This window comes from Oncorhynchus tshawytscha, linkage group LG04 (assembly GCF_018296145.1).
Source record: "Oncorhynchus tshawytscha isolate Ot180627B linkage group LG04, Otsh_v2.0, whole genome shotgun sequence".
Lineage (NCBI taxonomy): Eukaryota > Metazoa > Chordata > Actinopteri > Salmoniformes > Salmonidae > Oncorhynchus > Oncorhynchus tshawytscha.
In genome coordinates, this window is record NC_056432.1 from 37,565,694 (window position 1) to 37,588,753 (window position 23,060).

The 23,060-nt window shown below is 41.8% G+C and overlaps 1 protein-coding gene across 1 annotated transcript in view; it reads right to left on the reverse strand.

Moving 5' to 3' along the window:
• Positions 1 to 12,016, reverse strand: part of LOC112248668 (substance-P receptor-like) — a 28,669-nt gene extending 16,653 nt beyond the window's left edge. Inside the window, exons 1-2 of the mRNA XM_042320705.1 lie at positions 11,200 to 12,016; positions 513 to 707 (exon numbers count right to left, since the gene is read on the reverse strand). Coding sequence (XP_042176639.1) covers positions 513 to 707; positions 11,200 to 11,609 — 605 coding nt within the window. The 5' untranslated portion in view covers positions 11,610 to 12,016. The remainder of the gene's footprint in view (positions 1 to 512; positions 708 to 11,199) is intronic.
• Positions 12,017 to 23,060: the final 11,044 nt, after the last annotated feature.

Consider the following 23,060-nt stretch of genomic DNA (forward strand, 5'->3'; position numbering starts at 1 on the left):
TGGTCTATCTTTTATATGCTCTGCTGAAGACATGCAGAAGTCGACACAGGGGGCCTTAACTCTCCGCTGCGTTCGATAACAGTCATCATTAGCACTGTATTTAAAACAGAGTCAAACTGCTGCTTTAATAAGCAGTGCGGGAATAGTAAACGTTACATTGGCTTTAATAAATAGTGAGAGAAGAGTAAACTGTATAGTCATGTCTTCTACTGTTTACATCTGAAGTGATATTTTCCCTGCACAGGTGTACTTGATAAAAAGCTTTTGGTGTTTTTTTTCTTTCATCGAGAAACAGAAAAGAAACAAAGCATTTTTGTTCCATGCTGCTTTTATTTACTGGCTAGTGTATACCAACGACCCTCATGCATTTGTTCTCCATTCAAAGTAATCAGGAGTGTTTAGTTTAGTGATTAGTGGAAATGCCCACGCACACGCACACAAACACACACTCTCGCTCTCTCTCTCTCTTTTTCTCTCTCTCACACATACACACACTTATAAAGGAAACTCACATAATTCTGTAGTCGAAGCCAGAGTATTCAGGCCACTCGATGTAGCAGATGATTCGTCCAGGCAGCTCTTCTGTCACTGAGTAGTAGTACTGAGGGAAGGCCAGGAGCAGAGCCAGCACCCAGATCACTCCCACGATCACCTTGGTCTCTGTGGACGACATACGCTGCTGCAAGGGGTGGATGATGGCCATGTACCTAGGAAAAGAGGAGAGAAAGGAGGGTCAAACACATGTCCAGGAAGATACAAGGTGAAGATCTACACACATACACACACAGTGGTGTAAAGTACTTCTTTAAAAATACCTTAAAGTACTATTTAAGCATTTTTTTTCGCGGCATCTGTACTTTACATTACTATTTATATTTTTGAATACTTTTACTTTCACTTCACTACATTTCTAAAGAAAATAATGTACTTTTTACTCCAAACAATTTCCCTGACACCCAAAAGTACAAGTTAAAATTTGAATGCTTTGAAGTACAGGAAAAAGGTCCAATTCACACACTTATCAAGAGAACGCCTCTGGTCATCCCTACTGCCTCTGATCTGGTGGACTCAATAAACATAAATGCTTCCTTTGTAAATGATGTCTGTGCTGGAGTTGCCCCTGGCTGTCAAAAAAAGTTATAAAAAAGGAAATTGTGCCATCTGGCTTGTTAAATATAAGCAATTGTCACACCCTGACCATAGTTTGCTTTGTATGTTTCTATGTTTTGTTTGGTCAGGGTGTGATCTGAGTGGGCATTCTATGTTGTGTGTCTAGTTTGTCTGTTTCTGTGTTTGGCCTGATATGGTTCTCAATCAGAGGCAGGTGTTAGTCATTGTCTCTGATTGGGAACCATATTTAGGTAGCCTGTTTGGTGTTGGGGTGTGTGGATGATTGTTCCTGTCTTTGTGTTCGTTACACCAGATAGGGCTGTGTTTGGTGTGTCACGTTTTTAAATACTGTTCTATTTTCATCTTTATTAAAGATGTATCTAAATAACCACGCTGCGTTTGGTCCGCCTCTCCTTCAACAGAAGAATCCCGTGACAGCTATTTGATGTATAGTTTTTACTTTTTACTTTTACTCAAGTATGACAATTGAGTACTTTTTCCACCACTGTACTTACTTTTAGACTTTTACTCTAGTACTATTTTACTGGGTTACATTCACTTTTACATGAGTCATTTTAGATTAAGGTATCTTTACTATTACTCAATTATGACAATTGAGTATTTTTTTTCCACCTCTGCGCACACACACACACACAAATTGATCAAACTAAAACAAATGTTTTATTCTTCCCCTCTGAGCATCAGGGTCTATATCAATGTGCATGTTGCAATCCTCCCCTGTCTCGATTTAGTTTGAGTCATAGACTGTATGCCTTTGAAAGAGTAAAAGCTTATCCTCATCTTCTTAGAATTAAGGGTGACTCGAGGAACCCTGGAGATTCTCAAGAAACACTGGAGTTCGACAAGGAACCATCGCAGTCAATGGGTTTATATTTGAAACGTTGGTTAATTAAGGGGTTATTTGAGGAACCTTCAATGTAGCAAGAGTTGTTTTGAGCACTTTGAATGTATTTTTCCGTTGAAATTTGTTATGCTGCCAGACTCAGAAGATGGAAAATATGTGGTATTCGGGATGGCTTTAGGGAATAGCTTGCAACTTGTAAACAATGACCCATTCCTATGAGTACTATTGTAACACTAATGTCGAATAATACATTATATACTGTAATACAGTTGAAGTCAGAACTTTACATGCACCTTAGCCAAATACATTTAAACTCAGTTTCTCAATTCCTGACATTTAATCCTAGTAAATGTTCCCTGTCTTAGGTCAGTTAGGATCACCACTTTATTTTAAGAATGTGAAATGTCAGAATAATTAGTAGAGAGAATAATTTATTTTCAGCTTTTATTTCTTGCATCACAATCCCAGTGGGTCAGAAGTTTACATTCACTCAATTACTATTTGGTAGCATTGCCTTTAAATTGTTTAACTTGGGTCAAACATTTCAGGTAGACTTCCTCAAGCTTCCCACAAAAGTTGGGTGAATTTTGGCCCATTCCTCATGACAGAGCTGGTGTAACTGAGTCAGGTTTGTAGGCCTCATTGCTCGCACAAGCTTTTTCAGTTCTGCCCACACATTTTCTATAGGATTTAGGTCAGGGCTTTGTGACAGCCACTCCAATACCTTGACTTTGTTGTCCTTAAGCCATTTTGCCACAACTTTGGAAGTATGCTTGGGGTCATTGTCCATGTGGAAGACCCATTTGCGACCAAGCTTTAACTTCCTGACTGATGTCTTGAGATGTTGCTTCAATATATCCACATAATTTGCCTGCCTCAATATGCCATCTATTTTGTGAAGTGCACCAGTCCCTCCTGCAGCAAAGCAGCCCCATAACATGATGCTGCCACCTCCATGCTTCACGGTTGGGATGGCTTGCAAACCTCTCCCTTTTTCCTCCAAACATAATGATGGTCATTATGGCCAAACAGTTCCATTTTTGTTTCATCAGACCAGAGGACATTTCTCCAAAAGGTACGATCTTTGTCCCCATGTGCAGTGGCAAACAGTACAGTCTGGCTTTTTTTTATGGCGGTTTTGGAGCAGTGGCTTCTTCCTTGCTGAGCACCCTTTCAGGTTATGCCGATATAGGACTCGCTTTACTGTGGATATAGATACTTTGTACCTGTTTCCTACAGCATCTTCACAAGGTCCTTTGCTATTGTTCTGGGATTGATTGGCACTTTTCGCACCAAAGTACATTCAACTCTAGGAGACAACGTGTCTCCTTCCTGAGCGGTATGACGGGTGCGTGGTCCAATGGTGTTTATACTTGCGTACTATTGCTTGTAAAGATGAATGTGGTGCCTTCAGGCGTTTGGAAATTGCTCCCAAGGATGAACCAGACTTATGGAGGTCTACATTTTTTCTACAGGTCAAGCAGAGGCACTGAGTTTGAAGGTATGCCTTGAAATACATCCACGGGAACACCTCCAATTGACTCAACTTATGTCAAGTAGCCTATCAGAAGCTTCTAAAGCCATGACATCATTTTCTGGAATTTTCCAAGCTGTTTAAAGACACAGTGAACTTAGTGTATGTAAACTTCTGACCCACTGGAATTGTGATACAGTGAATTATAAGTGAAATAATCTGTCTGTAAACAATTGTTGGAAAAATGACTTGTGTCACGCACAAAGTTGATGTCCTAACCGACTTGACAAAACTATAGTTTGTTAACAAGACATTTGTGGAGTGGTTGAAAAACAAGTTTTAATGACTCCAACCTAAGTGTATGTAAACTTTGACTTCAACTGTACATACAGTTGAAGTCAGAAGTTTACATACACTTAGGTTGGAGTCATTAAAACTTGTTTTTCAACCACTCCACAAATTAATTTGAGCAAGTCTTTATTCATATTAAAAATCAGATTTATAGAATTTTCCATGTGGTCTATGTTAAAGGACACTTAATTTAATATAACAGGCTTTTAAAATTCAATATTTGTCCACAATTTCTTCCAGGGGTTGGAACTGAATTATTTTCCATGTTTCATTCTGAACAGAACCATTATTTTTTTCATTCCGTTCCACTGTTCCGACCAAAACAATAACATTCTGAAGTGGTTCAAACAATTCCTTTTTAAACCTCTGAAATATATTTTTTTACATTTAGCTCGAAATTAACTTACTTCACCAATCAGTGCGGATAGAGCAGCTTGCTGTGGAGCGGGTAAGCGATTGAATCTGTATAAGAAAGTCAATAACTGCATGGTTTAATCATAATGAAAGACAAAACAAACACTGTGCTGCCAGTCAGTGTAGGGCGTGAGATGCAGCTGAAATTTTGAGGGTGAGAGAGAACGAGAGAGGATGGAGGAAGCTTACCTTGAAGTGCTGGGGCATTTTGTTATGACATGCATTATCTGAATTAGGCCCACAGAATTATACATACGGAGGAGCGGCTTCTATGGAGGAACTTTTAACGTCTTTAAACTTCTGAGTCGGTTTAATGTTGGACCAGAGCAAATGACAAGCTTGTGTGTGCAGAGCAGCACTAGAATTAAAAACGTCTTACATTTTTGTAGTTAATATATCCAATGTGAAATCCTATCCTTAACTAGCATTTAAAAAGTAAATCCATTCTTCTCTATGTAGCCCTTTCCTGCAGTCAAATTACCTAGTGGCTTCATGGGTGGAATGTTATTCATATGTTTCATAATTTCATAATTAATCAACGTTATGTTATTTGTTATATTTCAGCTTTCTTCGATGTATATAAAGTGTAATATTGGGATGCAAACCGAAAATGCAATACATTTCAATTATATATTTGACATGGTACAGGTGTCGTCTTTTTTAAGCCCATAAGCATGTGTGTGAGGTGTATACTTTTGTTTCAAAGTAGATTTGTTTAAGACTTACCAAGAAACACTCTGTGTGATCCTGATTTAGCCCATTGCAGTAAAAGGTGTCTCCCTAATTTCTGAATTATGCTTGTAATATAGTCAGTAGTCTACAGTATCCTATGCTTCAGAAGGGAGGGGCAGGTAGTCTACACAGACAAACACACCCAGCTGGCAGGCAGACGCTGGAATAAGTTTCTAAGTGACACAGTGAGGGCTTGCATGGGTGCTTTGTTGTGATTTTTGTGGGACTGGAAAAAAATGCCTTGAACGTAAAATAATGTTATTAACCAGTTCCAATGCTGTTAAAATAACGTTCTGTTCCAGAACACTATGGATCACTTTTGTTTTCAGTTCGGGTTCTGTTCCTCAAATAATTTCGTTATTTCCGGTTTTCGGTTCTGTTCCCTGAAACGGTTCCAACCTTTTTATTTCTACCCCAAATATCAAAGGCACATAATTTGTGAAATAACCCTTTAGTCCTAGTCCCAAATTACATCCTATTCCCTATATAGGACCAGTGACTGTTCAAAAGTAGTGCACTATATGGAATAGGTTGCAATTTGGCATGCAACCCCAAGCAAGTCCCATTCCATCAATTGACTACTGACCTAACGATATCTAACACTGTGACAGGATCGTGTCAAGCAGCACTTGAGAGTTCAATGTCTTTAACTTTCAGATTTAATCAACATCTTAATCCACCTAATAGCCCCATTTAATCTTCTATTTGGACATTCTCCCAATAATCTTTGATTTCAAACGTTCTCTGTAGTCGAACACAACTATCTGTCACATCTTGACTATCTGCTATACCTGGCTCATTCCATGAGCACACGGCTCTTGGAATCTCCTATCTTGTTTCAAGTGATACTCACAATGCTGCTTTTCCATGGTATGGGTTTAGTTTAGCTGTGTTTCTGACAACACTCTTTGAAAAGCATATAGAGGCCTGGCTTACAGGGCTTGTGTAGGTTAGCTGCTGGTGACTGATCCCTTTATTTTGTATAACCTTACAACAACAGCATGGAATCACGGTTTTGGGAATCCTTTTGTAATTTTTTAAAACTAGAAATTCAGTCTGTTTTCTGGATCTACTGTTTGCCCGGAGTGTCGGCGGCATCCCTCTTTGTCTCACTTTCTTTCAAACCTGTTTTACACCTCACTTACTTTCTCGGTTTTCAACCTGGCTTTGTTGCGAATGTCTCTGGGCAATAGCAGACCCCACTGGAAGATGGTATAAATCAGGTATGGGCAACTGGGGCCCGCAGCCCCTCTTTTGAAGAACCTCGGTTAAATTTCCCCCCTCCCCCCCCAAAAAAAAACTCAGTCGGAGTCTCATTTTACTGTCGCGAGTTAGAATAGTTGAATACACAAGGTGCAATTTCAAAATTTGGTTTTGCATAAGCAGTTTTTCTTTTGTCATGTCAGTCGCTGATAGTCACTCAATTAGCCCATGTCAGCTAACATTTTTTAGATTGGTAAATTAGTCAAGCCAGCTATCTAAACTCATAGTAATAATTTTCGAATTACCGCCCAGGGGCCCCCATTGATTTTGTTAGTCACTCTCACTCAGATATAATATGAAAAACTGCAAACATGTCTCTCCACCCTGTGGCAAAATGTATAGAATTGCAACAGTGGCCCCTCATGATGAGTTCAGATTTTGTGGCCCACACCCCCATCACAGTTGCCTGTCCCTGGTATAAATGAATGAGAGAGGCACAGGTCTAATGATCCAGCAATGACATCTAAACCACCAAAGGCACTTAATACATAAGGAATAATCCAATAAAGACAACAGGCAGATGCTCTGTCCGGGTGCTCTCTTGCTCTATAAGTCTTTAAGGTATAGGCTCCTTCTACAGAGGTGCCAACACAATATTTAACCTTCCCCGGTGCAGTGTTTTTTCTTTTTTGAATTGTTTTGGTTTGAAGGCTGAAATTTGATCAGGAATCTATTTCCCAGCTCATTGTGCTCTTAGGGGGTACTGTTGTTTTGCTGAAGATTACATAAAATCCCCATCAACAGTTGGGAGGAAATGAGCCCGGTGGCAGACCTGGGTTGAAATACTATTTGAAATCTTTCAAATACGTTGAGTGTTTGTTGTTGCCGGTTCCAAATAGGTGGGGTTTACAGTATTGTGACTATACAGTGGTCAATTAAGCGGCATGGTCAATTAAGCACAGATAAAGTCATTGAAATGATTTCAAATAGTATTTGAACCCAGGTCTGACGGGTGAGAGAGGTACTGCTGATTGGTAGAGAAGATTTCTATTCCTGCCGGAGACATATACTATATATATATGTATATATATATATATATATATATATATATGTGCAGCAGTCCAACGTTGCCAAGCATTGTGTGTGTGTGCGTTTGTTTGTGTGCCCTACCCTGCGTTCATTGCTCCAGCAGTCAGCACTTCCCGCTGGACTCCAGCCATAGACAACCTAAATCTAATGCTACCCACAGCCCACATCCCACAGCCCACAACCTAAACCACTGAAGACAGAGATTTGAAGCAATATATCCTTAATTATTATAATCCAAAACACATACACTACCATTCAAAAGTTTGGGGTCACTTAGAAATGTCCTTGTTTTGAAAGAAAGGCACATTTTTTGTCTATTAAAATAACATCACATTGATCAGAAATACAGTGTAGACATTGTTGATGTTGTAAATGACTATTTTAGCTGGAAACTGCAGTTTTTTTAATGGAATATTTACATAGGCGTACAGAGGCCCATTATCAGCAACCATCACTCCTGTGTCCAATGGCACATTGTGTTAACTAATCCAAGTTTATCATTTTAAAAGGCTAATTGATCATTACAAAACCCTTTTTCAATTATGTTAGCACAGCTGAAAACTGGTGTTCTGATTAAAGAAGCAATAATACTGTCCTTCTCTAGACTAGTTGAGTATCTGGAGCATCAGCATTTGTTGGTTCGATTACAGGCTCAAAATAGCTAGAAACAAAAAAAGTAATCTGAAACTCGTCAGTCTATTCTTGTTCTGAGAAATGAAGGCTATTCCATGTGAGAAATTGCCAAGAAACTGAAGATCTCGTACAACGCTGTGTACTACTCCCTTCACAGAACAGCGCAAATTGGCTCTAACCAGAATAGAAAGAGGAGTGGGAGGCCCCGGTGCACAACTGAGCAAGAGTACAAGTACATTTGAGTGTCTAGTTTGAGAAACAGATGCCTTACAAGTCCTCAACTGGCAGCTTCATTAAATAGTACCTGCAAAACACCAGTCTCAATGTCAACAGTGAAGAGGCGACTCCGGGATGCTAGCCTTCCTATAGAACATTTGTGGGTAAAACTGAAAAAGCGTGTGCGAGCAAGGAGACCTACAAACCTGACTCAGTTACACCAGCTCTGCCAGGGGGAATGGGCCAAAATTCACCCAACTTATTGTGGGAAGCTTGTGAAAGGCTACCTGAAACGTTTGACACAAATTAAACAATATAAAGGCAATGCTACCAAATACTAATTGAGTGTATGTAAACGTCTGACCCACTGGGAATGTGATGAAATAAAAGCTGAAATAAATCATTCTCTACTATTATTCTGACATTTCACATTTTTAAAATATAGTGGTGATCCTAACTGACCTAAGACAGGGAACATTTACTGGGATTAAATGTCAGGAATTGTGAAAAACTGAGTTTAAATGTATTTGGCTAAGGTGTATGTAAACTTCCGACTTCAAGTGTATGTGTGTGTGTGTGCGCACGTGTGTTATGTGAGTGTGTCTCTGGACAGATCAGCTGTAGACCTACAGTAAATATAGGCTTTATTTATCAACTCTGTATTGGCGTGTGTGGCTGTGTGTGTGCAGTTCTCTTGTAGGTGAAAGGTGGGAGACGGGGTATGATGACCTAACATGACACAGTGCAAATAAATCCAAAGTGAATAGACGGTGTGCCAGAGTCTGGTCTGGATATAGCGCTGCCGTATTGACCCCAGACTAAATACGTTTGACCCCCAACAGTGGGGGTTCATTTCCCGCATACTCCATACATCTCTTTCATCACAACCCTCTAACTCTCTCTTTTATTCCTTCACAACTAAATACAGAATTTTGTTCTGCTTTTTTATAAGAAGCAATCAGATGAAGATAGGAGAGAAATATACAGAGATTGGCTGAATCGCTGTGACATCCCCTGAGAGTCAGGAGGAAATTAGAGAAAATTGAATGAACAAAAACAGACACAGTAGTCTTGCTGCCACAGCTGGGAGAGAACGGCATGGCTGCATTAAGATGCTCTGCACTGCAGCAGCACAACGCTGCCAAGCACACACACACAGGCATACACACAGTGTCACACACATGCATGCTCTCTCTCTTTATCTTTCTCTCTCTCACACACACACACACGCACACATACACACACATACACACACACACACATACATACACACAGCGTCACCCCACACGCACACACACAAACACACACACATACATTGACACGAGGGGGGTAACAGAGTCACTACAGGCCTTGGTTTTGCGTCTGCCTTGCTGTGAATATGTGTACAGCATAGCATGGGAGTAACATGGAGGTGATGCCTCAAAGCAGCAGATGCTGGAACTATGGGAGAGGGAATTAAGTGGAGACGCTCATCACAATCACCTGGCACGTAGCACACTCTACTGCTTTTCTATAGGGCATTAGAGAGACATTTCCTATACAAGGGGAATACATGGAAAGACGCATCATTTGATCTATATAATTGAAGGCATAAACACCTGTTGTTTGTGGTGTTTTTCCTCCATATGTTACACATTAGAGTCTCTGCGCCATGATTATTTCGCTCCCTCTGTTTACTGGAAATGTAGAATAAAAATGACATCTTGCATACACAAGCACTGGTCATTGAGTATGTCAAAAGAATGTGATCATGAGGAGACAGGATTCATTAGGCAGGTTTATAAGAGTGGTTAGATAATGATGAGTGGAGAGATGACTAGAAGCTTAACCCGTTGATAAGTATGGGGTTGAATCAGATCAGTATGTGTTGTTTGAAGAATGTCTTTTAGCGCCTCACATGATGCCTGTTCTCCCTGCTCTCCCTGCTCTCCCTACTCCAGGTCATCTCAAGGGTAATTAAATATCAAAACAATGCAACGGTCAAGTACATGCAGACTCTGCTGGGAGAAAAGAAGAGCTATGCATGCATTACAGGTTATTACCTCTGGAGTACCAAGTCAGGGGGTAAGAGGAGAAATCAGACAGCAGCTTTCACATGAGAATGGCTTTATCTCACTAACAGAAACAGAGGTTAATAAGAATAGCATTGTGGGGGTGAGTCTGCTTAAAACAACAGCCTGGATATAAACACAAGAGTGAGGTCGCACGCACGCACACACACACACACACACACACACACACACACACACACACACACACACACACACACACACACACACACACACGTTATTGATTGATTGGTTTGATGGTGGAGCAGCAACAGCAGCATCACCCCAGAACCAATTAAGTTGAATGAATACATTAGCTATATAACATGTCTATGTAACCTTGGTAGAAATGTTCTTATCTTAAATGGGCAATCTGCAGTTCAAAGAACAACAAATTGGGCGCCCAGCCAGTGTTTTGGTAAACAGCTGAGGGATAGGGCTGGAGGAATGTAACCACTCTTAAATTCATAGACAGACCTATGGATTCAAGGACTGACCATTGACGATATCAACATTAGGGTAAAGTTTTAACAATGTTTTGAGGCTATACAATGTTTGTTTACAACTACATTGTTTACAAACAATGGAGTAAAACAAACATATATTTTGACAGTAAGCGATATTCTTCAAGAATCAATGGGTATATATAAGGAAAAAATTGATCTATCAATTGCAGATTGCCGCTTTGAACCTGTACACAAAATCTCCATGGACACAGCCAGAAGAGGACTGGCCACCCCTCAAAGTCTGGTTCCTCTCTAGGTTTCTTCCTAGGTTCCTGCCTTTCTAGTGAGTTTTCCCTTGCCACTGTGGCCATACATCTGCATTGCTTGCTCTCTGGGGGTTTAGGTTGGGTTTCTGTATAAGCACTCTGTGACATCTGCTGATGGTAAAAGGACTATAAATAAATGTGATTGAATTTTAATTTCATTGATATTACATATTTATTACAAATACATTTGTGACAGGATCCAATTGCATTATTGTTCTGTTTTGCTTATTGTGACCATAGGCAAACATTCTAGCCTATATCCATTGAAACTTCCACCCAAAACTGAACTCACCTGTCCACCGCTATCGCAGTCATAGAGTAGATACTAGCGAAGACAGCAGCGACGGGGAAGAAGTTGTGAAAGCGGCAGTACATCAGCCCGAAGTACCACTCGTTGTGGACGGAATAGACGAAGTTGATAACGGTGTTGAAGGCTGACATAGACGCCTCTGCAAACGCCAGGTTCAACAGAAAATAGTTGGTCACAGTTCTCATTCGTTTATGCGCCATAATGATCCATATTACTACGACGTTCCCCACCAGAGACACAGTAACCATGCAACTGTAGGCGAAAGCCCATAGAACAATTCTCCAAACTGGTTGCACAAACTGGTTTCCGTCTAGATCAGTTCCATTGAGCCCTGAAGCGTTGGTCCAATTGCTTAGCAATGGCAAATCAGTCGTGGTGAACAAGGGATCCATTTTGGTGTTATCTTTTTTTTGTGACAAAAATAATGTTGGTCCATGCAATACCTATGACATGTACACTCAACCACTAACAACTGATTGAGTAAATGGTTAGAGATAATCTTGGTGTGTGTTGATGTCTTTCAATTTAAACTTTCTTCATCATTGCCATTCTTCTGATTCATTTGGCACAGCTAAATTAGAATGGTCAAATAATGGAATGATCACTGAAGGCGCAACTCACACACAGAAAATTGAGAATTGTCGTAGTTATTAAAAATTGAATTAGGATAATACGATGAATATGTATTTAAGTTGACTCCACTCCGTGTGAAATTGAGATGGTCCTTGGTGTGTGGCTCTTCTCCACCGCAGCAAAAAGACATGGGGAACAGCGTCCTCGTCTCCAGCGCTGTGCTCTGTACTCCGTACCCTATACCCTATACTCTTGGCTCAGAGAGGTGCTCTCTCTCTCCTCTCACACAATCGACGTGCGCCAACGGGAGCGCAGCCAAGAGCGCGCATACGCGAATATCATAGATGTTCTGCAATAGTGTGTGGTAACTTGAAACGTCCATGGACTGGACAACTTGTTCAGCAAGACCAGCATACTTAAAGTAATTAATGATTGTCCAAATGTAGACAATAGAGAAGTATTTAGCCGACGAATAAAAGGACTGGTCGGTTTCTGCTATAGCAGATAAGGACTCCTGTAGTGAATGGTGGGTGTATTTCAATGGTGTAATTTATTATAGGCTCTTTACCTAACCATTTCCAATAGCTCACATTTTCTGACAGCATTCTACAAACATTCTACAGTTGAATTCGGAAGTTTACATACACTTAGGTTGGAGTCATTAAAACTTGTTTTTCAACCACTCCACAAATTTCTTGTTAACAAACTATAGTTTTGTCAAGTCGGCTACTTTGTGCATGACACAAGTCATTTTCCAGCAATTGTATACAGACAGATTATTTCACTTAGAATTCACTGTATCACAATTCCAGTGGGTCAGAAATGTACATACACTAAGTTCACTGTGCCTTTAAACAGCTTGGAAAATTCCAGAAAATGATGTCATTGCTTTAGAAGCTTCTGATAGGCTAATTGACATAATTTGAGTCAATTGGAGGTGTACCTGTGGATGTATTTCAAGGCCTACCTTCAAACTCGGTGCCTCTTTGCTTGACATCATGGGAAAATCAAAAGAAATCAGCCAAGACCTTCACAAGTCTGGTTCATCCTTGGGAGCAATTTCCAAACGCATGAAGGTACCACATTCATCTGTACAAACAATAGTACACAAGTATAAACACTATGGGACCACACAGCTGTCATACCGCTCAGGAAAGAGATGCCTTCTGTCTCCTAGAGATGAACGTAATTTGGTGCGAAAAGTGCAAATCAATCCCAGAACAATGGCAAAGGACCTTGTGAAGATGATGGAGGAAACAGTATCTATATCCACAGTAAAACGAGTCCTATATCGACATAACTTGAAAGGGTGCTCAGCAAGGAAGAAGCCACTGCTCCAAAACCGCCATAAAAAGCCAGACTACGGTTTGCAACTGCACATGGGGACAAAGATGGTACTTTTTGGAGAAATGTCCTTTGGTCTGATGAAACAAAAATAGAACAGTTTGGCCATAATGACCATCGTTATGTTTGGAGGAAAAGGGGGAGGCTTGCAAGCCGAAGAACCTCCATCCCAACCGTGAAGCACAGGGGCGGCAGCATCATGTTGTGGGGGTGACAAAAATGGGAAGGGGAGATGCAGTTTAGAGAGAGACTAAAATGATTGTTGCTCTGTTTTCCTCAGTTTCCTCCAAATTGGTGTAAAAGCTTAAAATATTTTTACACTGAGGTGGACACCTTTGTGAAAGGATACATTTGGGTCATTTTAGAGGCCTCTGGAAACTGACATGATGGGCTTCTGTATCATAAGCCATAAAGGGATATGTCAAAGTAAAACATGAATTTCCTAAGAATTGAAAGACAGCATGGGATACACAATTTAACAAGAAGTTGTATTACTCTCTTTGATCCTTATCACAACTGACTGTCTGCTACATGTTTCTTTTCACTGTCCCCATCTAGTGGTACTTTCTGCCACAGCCACCTACTGCTCTGTGGTGAACTCTGCGCTATAATGGTCACAGCTAAATATCTGAATGAATGTTGTAGAAGGAATAGGGGACGGATGGAGAGAGAGAGAGAAAGAGAGAGACTACTGAATGCAAGACTGCTGAATATAGACTGTCAGGGACACATTATTGACTGTTAGCGAGAGCAGCTATAGGAGAAAAGGGAGGAAGCCCTTGTCTGGTGCCGAACTGGACATTTGTATTCCTTTCGCTGTGTCTATGTGGCTGACAGGAGAGATCATATTATGTGCTTGCCACAGGCAGGGTTGGGTTGGTTCATTTTCTAAATATAATCCGTTACAGTTACTAGTTACCTGCCCAAAGTTATAATCAGTAGTGTAACTTTTGGATTACCCAAACTCAGTAACTTAATCTGATTACTTTCAGTAACCTTTGGATTACTTCCCCTTTAAGATGCTTTAGAAAAATACAAAAAGGATCCATCGCATTTGGTGTGTCATCATAGTGGTCTCTGAATTGACATCATTGAGAAAACAGAAAGGTGTCAATGTATTTTTTTTCACAAACATCCTTTCTGAATTTAAAAGTAATCAAAGAAGTATTCATCATTTTTTTCAAGTATCTTTAATCTGATTACAATATTGTTCCAGGTAACGTAACTGGCTACAGGTAAAGTTTTTTTTGTAATCAGATTAAATGTAACCGATTACATGTAAAAGCTGAAAAATGAGAGGTTGCCTTAGGATTTGCAAATGACTCTTTACGCTGTTTACATCTCTCTTTTGTGTTCCAGTAGTTAAATTGAAGCCACAGTGCCCTTTTGTAACAAGACAGCCAGATATTGTTTGGATAACTAATGTTGGGTGGCAGAAGTAGAGGCTTGAATGCCATCTTGCTGGTCTCATTTTTGCTCCATCAGTGAGTGTTTTCGGGATGACACCCAGGCTTTTGGACTGAAGGCCAAGAGTTGGTCATGCAATATTTCCCCACTGTCTGCCATACCAGGATAGTTCTCCAAATAGCTCAGTGCTGCCTTGGCCAGAGCCGTATCTCCCAGCAAACAGAAGAAAGGAACGTTGTTGTTTGCCAATGTTGGTGGCCACTTAATGATCTGTGCCAAGAGCTGACAAAGTCAACCGTCAGCATCTGATACACTTCCATTATCTTTTATGTTCAATAGTTTAGTGTCATGACTCATACGGCAATATGTTATTCTCAGAGGCACCTGAATTTTCCTGCATGCTGAAACAAAAAAGATCAGCTTTTCACAGTAGCATGCCATGTTATTAGACATTTTCCGTGCTCTGTGTATTGAGATTAAATGTGTTGGGATGTTCTGTGCCAGGGAGTATTTTCTGACTGAAAATTAAGTGTGAGTGCTGCCCTTTGCAGAGCTAATATTGACAGTAATTCACAGTTCAACATGTCAATTGTGAACAACTTGCTTCTACATTTTTGTAATTCTCAGTGGAGTTGCCTATATCGCTGGTAGTAGTGATTTACTAGAGGTATTTATTGGCTCTTAAACCATGGATAAATGGCTTTTTTCATGTGTGTGTTGCTGGTTTGATACCATGGTCAAATAACTTTGTAGCATATTTGTGTTATCGTGTTATCGTATTACAGATTGCCTTGCTAGCGATTAAAAGGTGTGAAAAGTCTTGATGGATCTTTTCATTTGAAATTGAAGGTAAACGAGGCTCTGGTCTCTAGTGGGTCAAAGACAATGCAACCTGGAAGAGAGGGGGCGGGGGGAGGAAGAGAGAGAGAGAGAGGGAGAGAGAGAGAGAAAGAGAGACTATTTATTTACTGTCAGAGAGAGCAGCCTATCAGGGATCAAGACAAGACCCAGATGCAGACCTTTTTGAAGTAACAATGTTTATTACAGGTACAGGACGGCAGGCAGCCAGCGTGGTCAGGTAGGTGGGTACACGGTCAGGGCAGGCAAGGGTGAAAAACCAGGAGGACAAGAAAAGAGAGACTGGGGAAAAGCAGGCGCTGACACAAAACCGCTGGTTGGCTTGACAAACTGGCAACAGACGGGCAGAGGACACAGGTATAAATACACAGGGGATAATGGGGGAGATGGGCAACACCTGGAGGGGGGTGGAGACAATCACAAAGACAGGTGAAACAGATCAGGGTGTGACGCAGCCAGGAAGTAAGGGAGGAAGCACAGTGTCAATGTGGCTGACAGGAGAGGTCATATTACCTAAGGGAAATGTGCATAAAAGCTGGAACAGATGCACACCACTAATAAAGATGGCAGGAATAATAAATACATCTGACAAAAGAGTCACCATCATTACAAACCACCTATGAACATCAGGCTGACCCTGACTGAGGATAGTCCAGGTATACAACCACTGCATTAAAGTAGTTTCATCAACAACAGCTTTTGATCTATCATACACTTTATGAGGGAGAACCGGTAATTAACCAGGTCAGGCCCAGAGATATATTGTTCTGTGTCATTTTCTGCATCTGAGTGCATCATAATATAATAAAGTATATGCAATTTAGCTGATGCTTTTATCCAAAGCGACTTACAGTCAGTCATGCATTCATAATATTTTTTGTGTGACCCAGCATTACTCAAACCCATGACCCTGGTGTTACAAGCGCCATATTCTACCAACTGAGCCACAAAGGACAAATAAATGTTTTGCATATTATTAAAAATATATATATTGTATTTTCTATTTCTCCTTAATTTAACCAGGTAGGCTAGTTGAGAACAAGTTCTCATTTACAACTGCGACCTGGCCAAGATAAAGCAAAGCAGTGCAACACAAACAACACAGAGTTACACATGGAATAAACAAACATACAGTCAATAATACAATAGAGAAAAAGTCTATATACAGTGTGTGCAAATGAGGTATGATAAGGGAGGTAAGCAATAAATAGGCCATAGTGGCGAAATAATTACAATTTAGCAATTAAACACTTGGGTGATAGATGTGCAAAAGATGAATGTGCAAATAGAGATACTGGGGTGCAAAGGAGCAACAAATAAAAAATAAATACAAAAATAACATTATGGGGATGAGGAAGTTGGATGGGCTATTTACAAATGGGCTATGTACAGGTGCAGTGATCTGTGAGCTTGTAACGGCTTTCTTCCGTCGAAGGAGAGTCGGACCAAAATGCAGCGTGGTAATTTTGATACATGTTTAATAACGAAAAAACACAAACAATACAAAAACAACAAACGGAATGTGAAAACCTATACAGCCTATCTGGTGACAACTAACACAGAGGCAGGAACAATCACCCACAAACACACAGTGAAACCCAGGCCACCTAAATATGGTTCCAAATCAAATCAAATCAAATCAAATTTTATTTGTCACATACACATGGTTAGCAGATGTTAATGCGAGTGTAGCGAAATGCTTGTGCTTCTAGTTCCGACAATGCAGTAATAACGAGCAAGTAATCTAACTAACTATTCCAAAAAAAAACTACTGTCTTATACACAGTGTAAGGGGATAAAGAATATGTACATAAGGATATATGAATGAGTGATGGTACAGAGCAGCATAGGCAAGATACAGTAGATGATATCGAGTACAGTATATACATATGAGATAAGTATGTAAACCAAGTGGCATAGTTAAAGTGGCTAGTGATACATGTATTACATAAGGATGCAGTCGATGATATAGAGTACAGTATCAACGTATGCATATGAGATGAACAATGTAGGGTAAGTAACATTATATAAGGTAGCATTGTTTAAAGTGGCTAGTGATATATTTACATAATTTCCCATCAATTCCCATGATTAAAGTGGCTGGAGTAGAGTCAGTGTCATTGACAGTGTGTTGGCAGTAGCCACTCAATGTTAGTGGTGGCTGTTTAACAGTCTGATGGCCTTGAGATAGAAGCTGTTTTTCAGTCTCTCGGTCCCAGCTTTGATGCACCTGTACTGACCTCGCCTTCTGGATGACAGCGGGGTGAACAGGCAGTGGCTCGGGTGGTTGATGTCCTTGATGATCTTTATGGCCTTCCTGTAGCATCGGGTGGTGTAGGTGTCCTGGAGGGCAGGTAGTTTGCCCCCGGTGATGCGTTGTGCAGACCTCACTACCCTCTGGAGAGCCTTACGGTTGAGGGCGGTGCAGTTGCCATACCAGGCGGTGATACAGCCCGCCAGGATGCTCTCGATTGTGCATCTGTAGAAAGTGCTTTTGGTGACAAAATTTCTTCAGCCTCCTGAGGTTGAAGAGCTGCGCCTTCCTCACGATGCTGTCTGTGTGAGTGGACCAATTCAGTTTGTCTGTGATGTGTATGCCGAGGAACTTAAAACTTGCTACCCTCTCCACTACTGTTCCATCGATGTGGATGGGGGTGTTCCCTCTGCTGTTTCCTGAAGTCCACAATCATCTCCTTAGTTTTGTTGACGTTGAGTGTGAGGTTATTTTCCTGACACCACACTCCGAGGGCCCTCACCTCCTCCCTGTAGGCCGTCTCGTCGTTGTTGGTAATCAAGCCTACCACTGTTGTGTCGTCCGCAAACTTGATGATTGAGTTGGAGGCGTGCATGGCCACGCAGTCGTGGGTGAACAGGGAGTACAGGAGGGGGCTCAGAACGCACCCTTGTGGGGCCCCAGTGTTGAGGATCAGCGGGGAGGAGATGTTGTTGCCTACCCTCACCACCTGGGGGCGGCCCGTCAGGAAGTCCAGTACCCAGTTGCACAGGGCGGGGTCGAGACCCAGGGTCTCGAGCTTGATGACGAGCTTGGAGGGTACTATGGTGTTGAATGCCGAGCTGTAGTCGATGAACAGCATTCTCACATAGGTATTCCTCTTGTCCAGATGGGTTAGGGCAGTGTGCAGTGTGGTTGAGATTGCATCGTCTGTGGACCTATTTGGGCGGTAAGCAAATTGGAGTGGGTCAAGGGTGTCAGGTAGGGTGGAGGTGATATGGTCCTTGACTAGTCTCTCAAAGCACTTCATGATGACGGATGTGAGTGCTACGGGCGGTAGTCGTTTAGCTCAGTTACCTTAGCTTTCTTGGGAACAGGAACAATGGTGGCCCTCTTGAAGCATGTGGGAACAGCAGACTGGTATAGGGATTGGTTGAATATGTCCGTAAACACACCGGCCAGCTGGTCTGCGCATGCTCTGAGGGCGCGGCTGGGGATGCCGTCTGGGCCTGCAGCCTTGCGAGGGTTAACACGTTTAAATGTCTTACTCACTTCGGCTGCAGTGAAGGAGAGACCGCATGATTCCGTTGCAGGCCGTGTCAGTGGCACTGTATTGTCCTCAAAGCGGGCAAAAAAGTTATTTAGTCTGCCTGGGAGCAAGACATCCTGGTCCGAGACTGGGCTGGGTTTCTTCCTGTAGTCCGTGATTGACTGTAGACCCTGCCACATACCTCTTGTGTCTGAGCCGTTGAATTGAGATTCTACTTTGTCTCTGTACTGGCGCTTAGCTTGTTGTTCCCAATCAGAGACAACGAAAATCACCTGACTCTGATTGAGAACCGCCTCAGGCAGCCATAGACTATGCTAGACAACCCTACTCAACCACAATCCCAATACCTACTAAAACCCCAATACAAAAACACACCACAAAATAAACCCATGTCACACCCTGGCCTGACCAAATAAATAAAGAAAACACAAAATACTAAGACCAAGGCGTGACAGAGCTGCTCTGACAGCTGGTGCTTAAAGTTAGTGAGGGAGATATGGGTCTCCAGCTTTAGTGATTTTTGCAATTCGTTCCAGCAGAGAACTGACAGCAGAGAACTGGAAAGAAAGGCGGCCAAAGTAGGAATTGGCTTTGGGGGTGACCAGTAAAATATACCTGCTGGAGCGCGTGCTACGGGTAGGTGCTGCTATGGTGACCAGTGAGCTGAGATACGGCGGGGCTTTACTTAGCAAAGACTTATAGATGACCTGGAGCCAGTGGGTTTAGCAACGAATATGAAGCGAGGGCCAGCCAACGAGAGCATACAGGTCGCAGTGGTGGGCTGTATATGGGGCTTTGGTGACAAAACGGATGGCACTGTGATAGACTGCATCCAATTTGCTGAGTAGAGTGTCGGAGGCTATTTTGTAAATGACATCGCTGAAGTCAAGGATCGGCAGGATAGTCAGTTTTACGAGGGCATATTTGGCAGCATGAGTGAAGGATGCTTTGAGGTGAAATAGGAAGCCGATTCTAGATTTAATTTTAGATTGGAGATGCTTAATGTGAGTCTGGAGGGAGAGTTTACAGTCTAACCAGACACCTAGGTATTTGTAGTTGTCCACATATTCTAAGTCAGAACCGTCCAGAGTAGTGATACTGTACTGGCGGGCAGGTGCAGGCAGCGATCGGTTGAAGAGCATGCATTTAGTTTTATTTGCATTTAAGAGCAGTTGGAGGCCACGGAAGGAGAGTTGTATGGCATTGAAGCTCATCTGGAGGTTAGTTGACACAGTGTCCAAAGAAGGGCCAGAAGTATACAGAATGGTGTCGTCTGCGTAGAGGTGGATCAGAGAATCACCAGCAGCAAGAGCGACATCATTGATGTATACAGAGAAAAGAGTCATCCCGAGAATTGAACCCTGTGGCACACCCATAGAGACTGCCAGAGGTCTGGACAACAGGCCCTCCGATTTGACACACTGATCTCTGTCTGAGAAGTAGTTGGTGAACAAGGCGAGGCAGTCATTTGAGAAACCAAGGCTGTTGAGTCTGCCAATAAAACTGTGGTGATTGACAGAGTCGAAAGCTTTGGCCAGGTTGATGAATACAGCTGCACAGTATTGTCTCTTATTGATGGTGGTTATGATACCATTTACGACCTTGAGCGGGGCTGAGGTCCACCCATGACCAGTTCGGAAACCAGATTGCATAGCGGAGAAGGTACGGTGGGATTCGAAATGGTTGGTGATCTTTTGTTAACTTGGCTATCGAAGACCTTAGAAAGGCAGGGTAGGATAGATATAGGTCTGTAGCAGTTTGGGTCTAGAGTGTCTCCCCCTTTGAAGATGGGGATGACCGCGCCAGCTTTCCAATCTTTGGGGATCTCAGACGATACGAAAGAGAGGTTGAACAGGCTAGTAATAGGGATTGCAACAATTTCGGCTGATAGTTTTAGAAAGAGAGGGTCCAGATTGTCTAGCCATGTTGATTTGTAGGGGTCCAGATTTTGCAGCTCTTTCAGAACATCAGATATCTGGATTTGGGTGAAGGAGAAATGGGGGAGACTTGGGCAAGTTTCTGTGGGGGGTGCAGGGGTGTTGACCAGGGTAGGGGTGGCCAGGTGGAAAGCATGGCCAGACGTAGAAAAATGCTTATTGAGATTCTCAATTATTGTGGATTTATCGGAGGTGACAGTGTTTCCTAGCCTCAGTGCAGTGGGCAGCTGGGAGGAAGTGCTCTTATTCTCCATGGACTTTACAGTGTCCCAGAACCTTTTGGAGTTTGTGCTGCAGGATGGAAATTTCTGTTTGAAAAAGCTAGCCTTTACTTTCCTAACTGCCTGTGTATATTGGTTCCTAACTTCCCTGAAAAGTTGCATATTGCGGGGGCTATTTAATGCTAATGCCGTATGCCACAGGATGTTTTTGTGCTGGTCAAGGGAAGTCAGGTCTGGAGTGATCCACGGGCTATATCTGTTCCTGGTTCTACATTTTTTGAATGGATCATGGTTATTTAAGAATGTGAGGAAAGCCCTTTTAAAGAATAACCAGGCATCTTCTACTGATTGAATGAGGTCAATATCCTTCCAAGATACCAGTTCGGTCAATTAGGAAGGCCTGCTAGCTGAAGTGTTTTAGGGAGTGTTTGACAGTGTTGAGGGGTGGTCGTTTGACTGCAGACCCATTACGGACACAAGCAATGAGGCAGTGATCGCTTAGATCCTGGTTGAAGACAGCAGAGGTGTAATTGGAGGGCAGGTAGGTTAGGATGATATCTATGAGGGTGCCTGTGTTTACGGATTTGGGGTTGTGCCTGGTAGGTTCATTGATAATTTTGTGAGATTGAGGGTATCTAGCTTAGATTGTAGGATGGCCGGGGTGTTAAGCATGTCCCAGTTTAGGTCACCTAACAGCACGAGCTCTGAAGATAGATGGGGGGTAATCAATTCACATATGGTGTCCAGGGCACAGCTGGGGGCAGAAGGTGGTCTATAGCAAGCGGCAACGGTGAGAGATGTTGGTGTTTCTGGAAAGGTGGATTTTAAGACTGCTGAACAGCTAATCAAATGGCAACCCGGACTATTTGAATTGACCCCCCCCCCCATTTTTTATGCTGCTGCTTCTCGCTGCTTATTATCCATGCATAGTCACTTTACCCCTACCTACATGTACAGCACCAGTCAAAAGTTTGGACACACCTACTACATTTTAGAATAATTGAAAATACATCAAAACTGGTATAGAATGTATCTGGTATAGAATGTATAATGTAGGAGGTGAAAGAAGTAGAAGAATAACATTGTTAAGAGCAGTTAAGAAACAAGGCAGGAAGCTCAGCCAACAAGGGTGTAGTCAAAAAGTAATTATAGATGAAAATAAAACAACTATTCAGCATGTGAACCTATTCAACCTTAAACTATATTCAACCTGTGAAGACTTGTCAGCTCCATAATTGACTTGTCTATTCTTCAAACTCAATTTGAATCCTGAAAGGAATCAGTATGAGCATTTGGAAAAGTAAAAAGCTAAGTGAGACACCGACAGGTTAGATTCCTCATAGATATTCAGCTCTCTTGTTTCATTATGGTCAGGCCTATACAGCACAATCAGAGGCAAACCTCCATAGCCTGCAATCAGCTCCAAATTCCTCCATTCCATGCACCAACTACCATCCAAATCATGGTAAGAATAATATCTACCCTGAGGGAAAGTGCAAGTGTGCATCCCAAATTGCCCTCTATTCCCTTTACTGTGCACTAATTCTGACCATGGCTTTGGTCACAGGTAGTGCACTATATAGCATTAGGGAATAGGATGCCACAAGACAGGATATCCTATTTCTACAATGAGCCCATTTATCTCAGTTGATAACTTGACTCCTTTCTCAAGCCACTACCTGTCAATACAGGGGGAAATTAATTATGAATATCAGTGAATATTCAAATAAATAAATGGGAACTGGGTTTGGTGGTCAGCCCCTGTATCTCAGAGGAGATAAATCCCTCTAGAGTCAAATTACTTATTTATACTTTTTTTTAAAAACCCATTGAATTCGCTATTGGCCCATAGAAACGCAGTGTCTGTCCTATATCTGAGAGATATAAGAAAGCTAAGGATTGTTTATTATTTGTTCATTTGTTTTTACCGGAGAATGACCTGTATACGTTTGACCTGATACATTTCTCATCCCGGTACTGGATTACCTTCAGACAAGTCT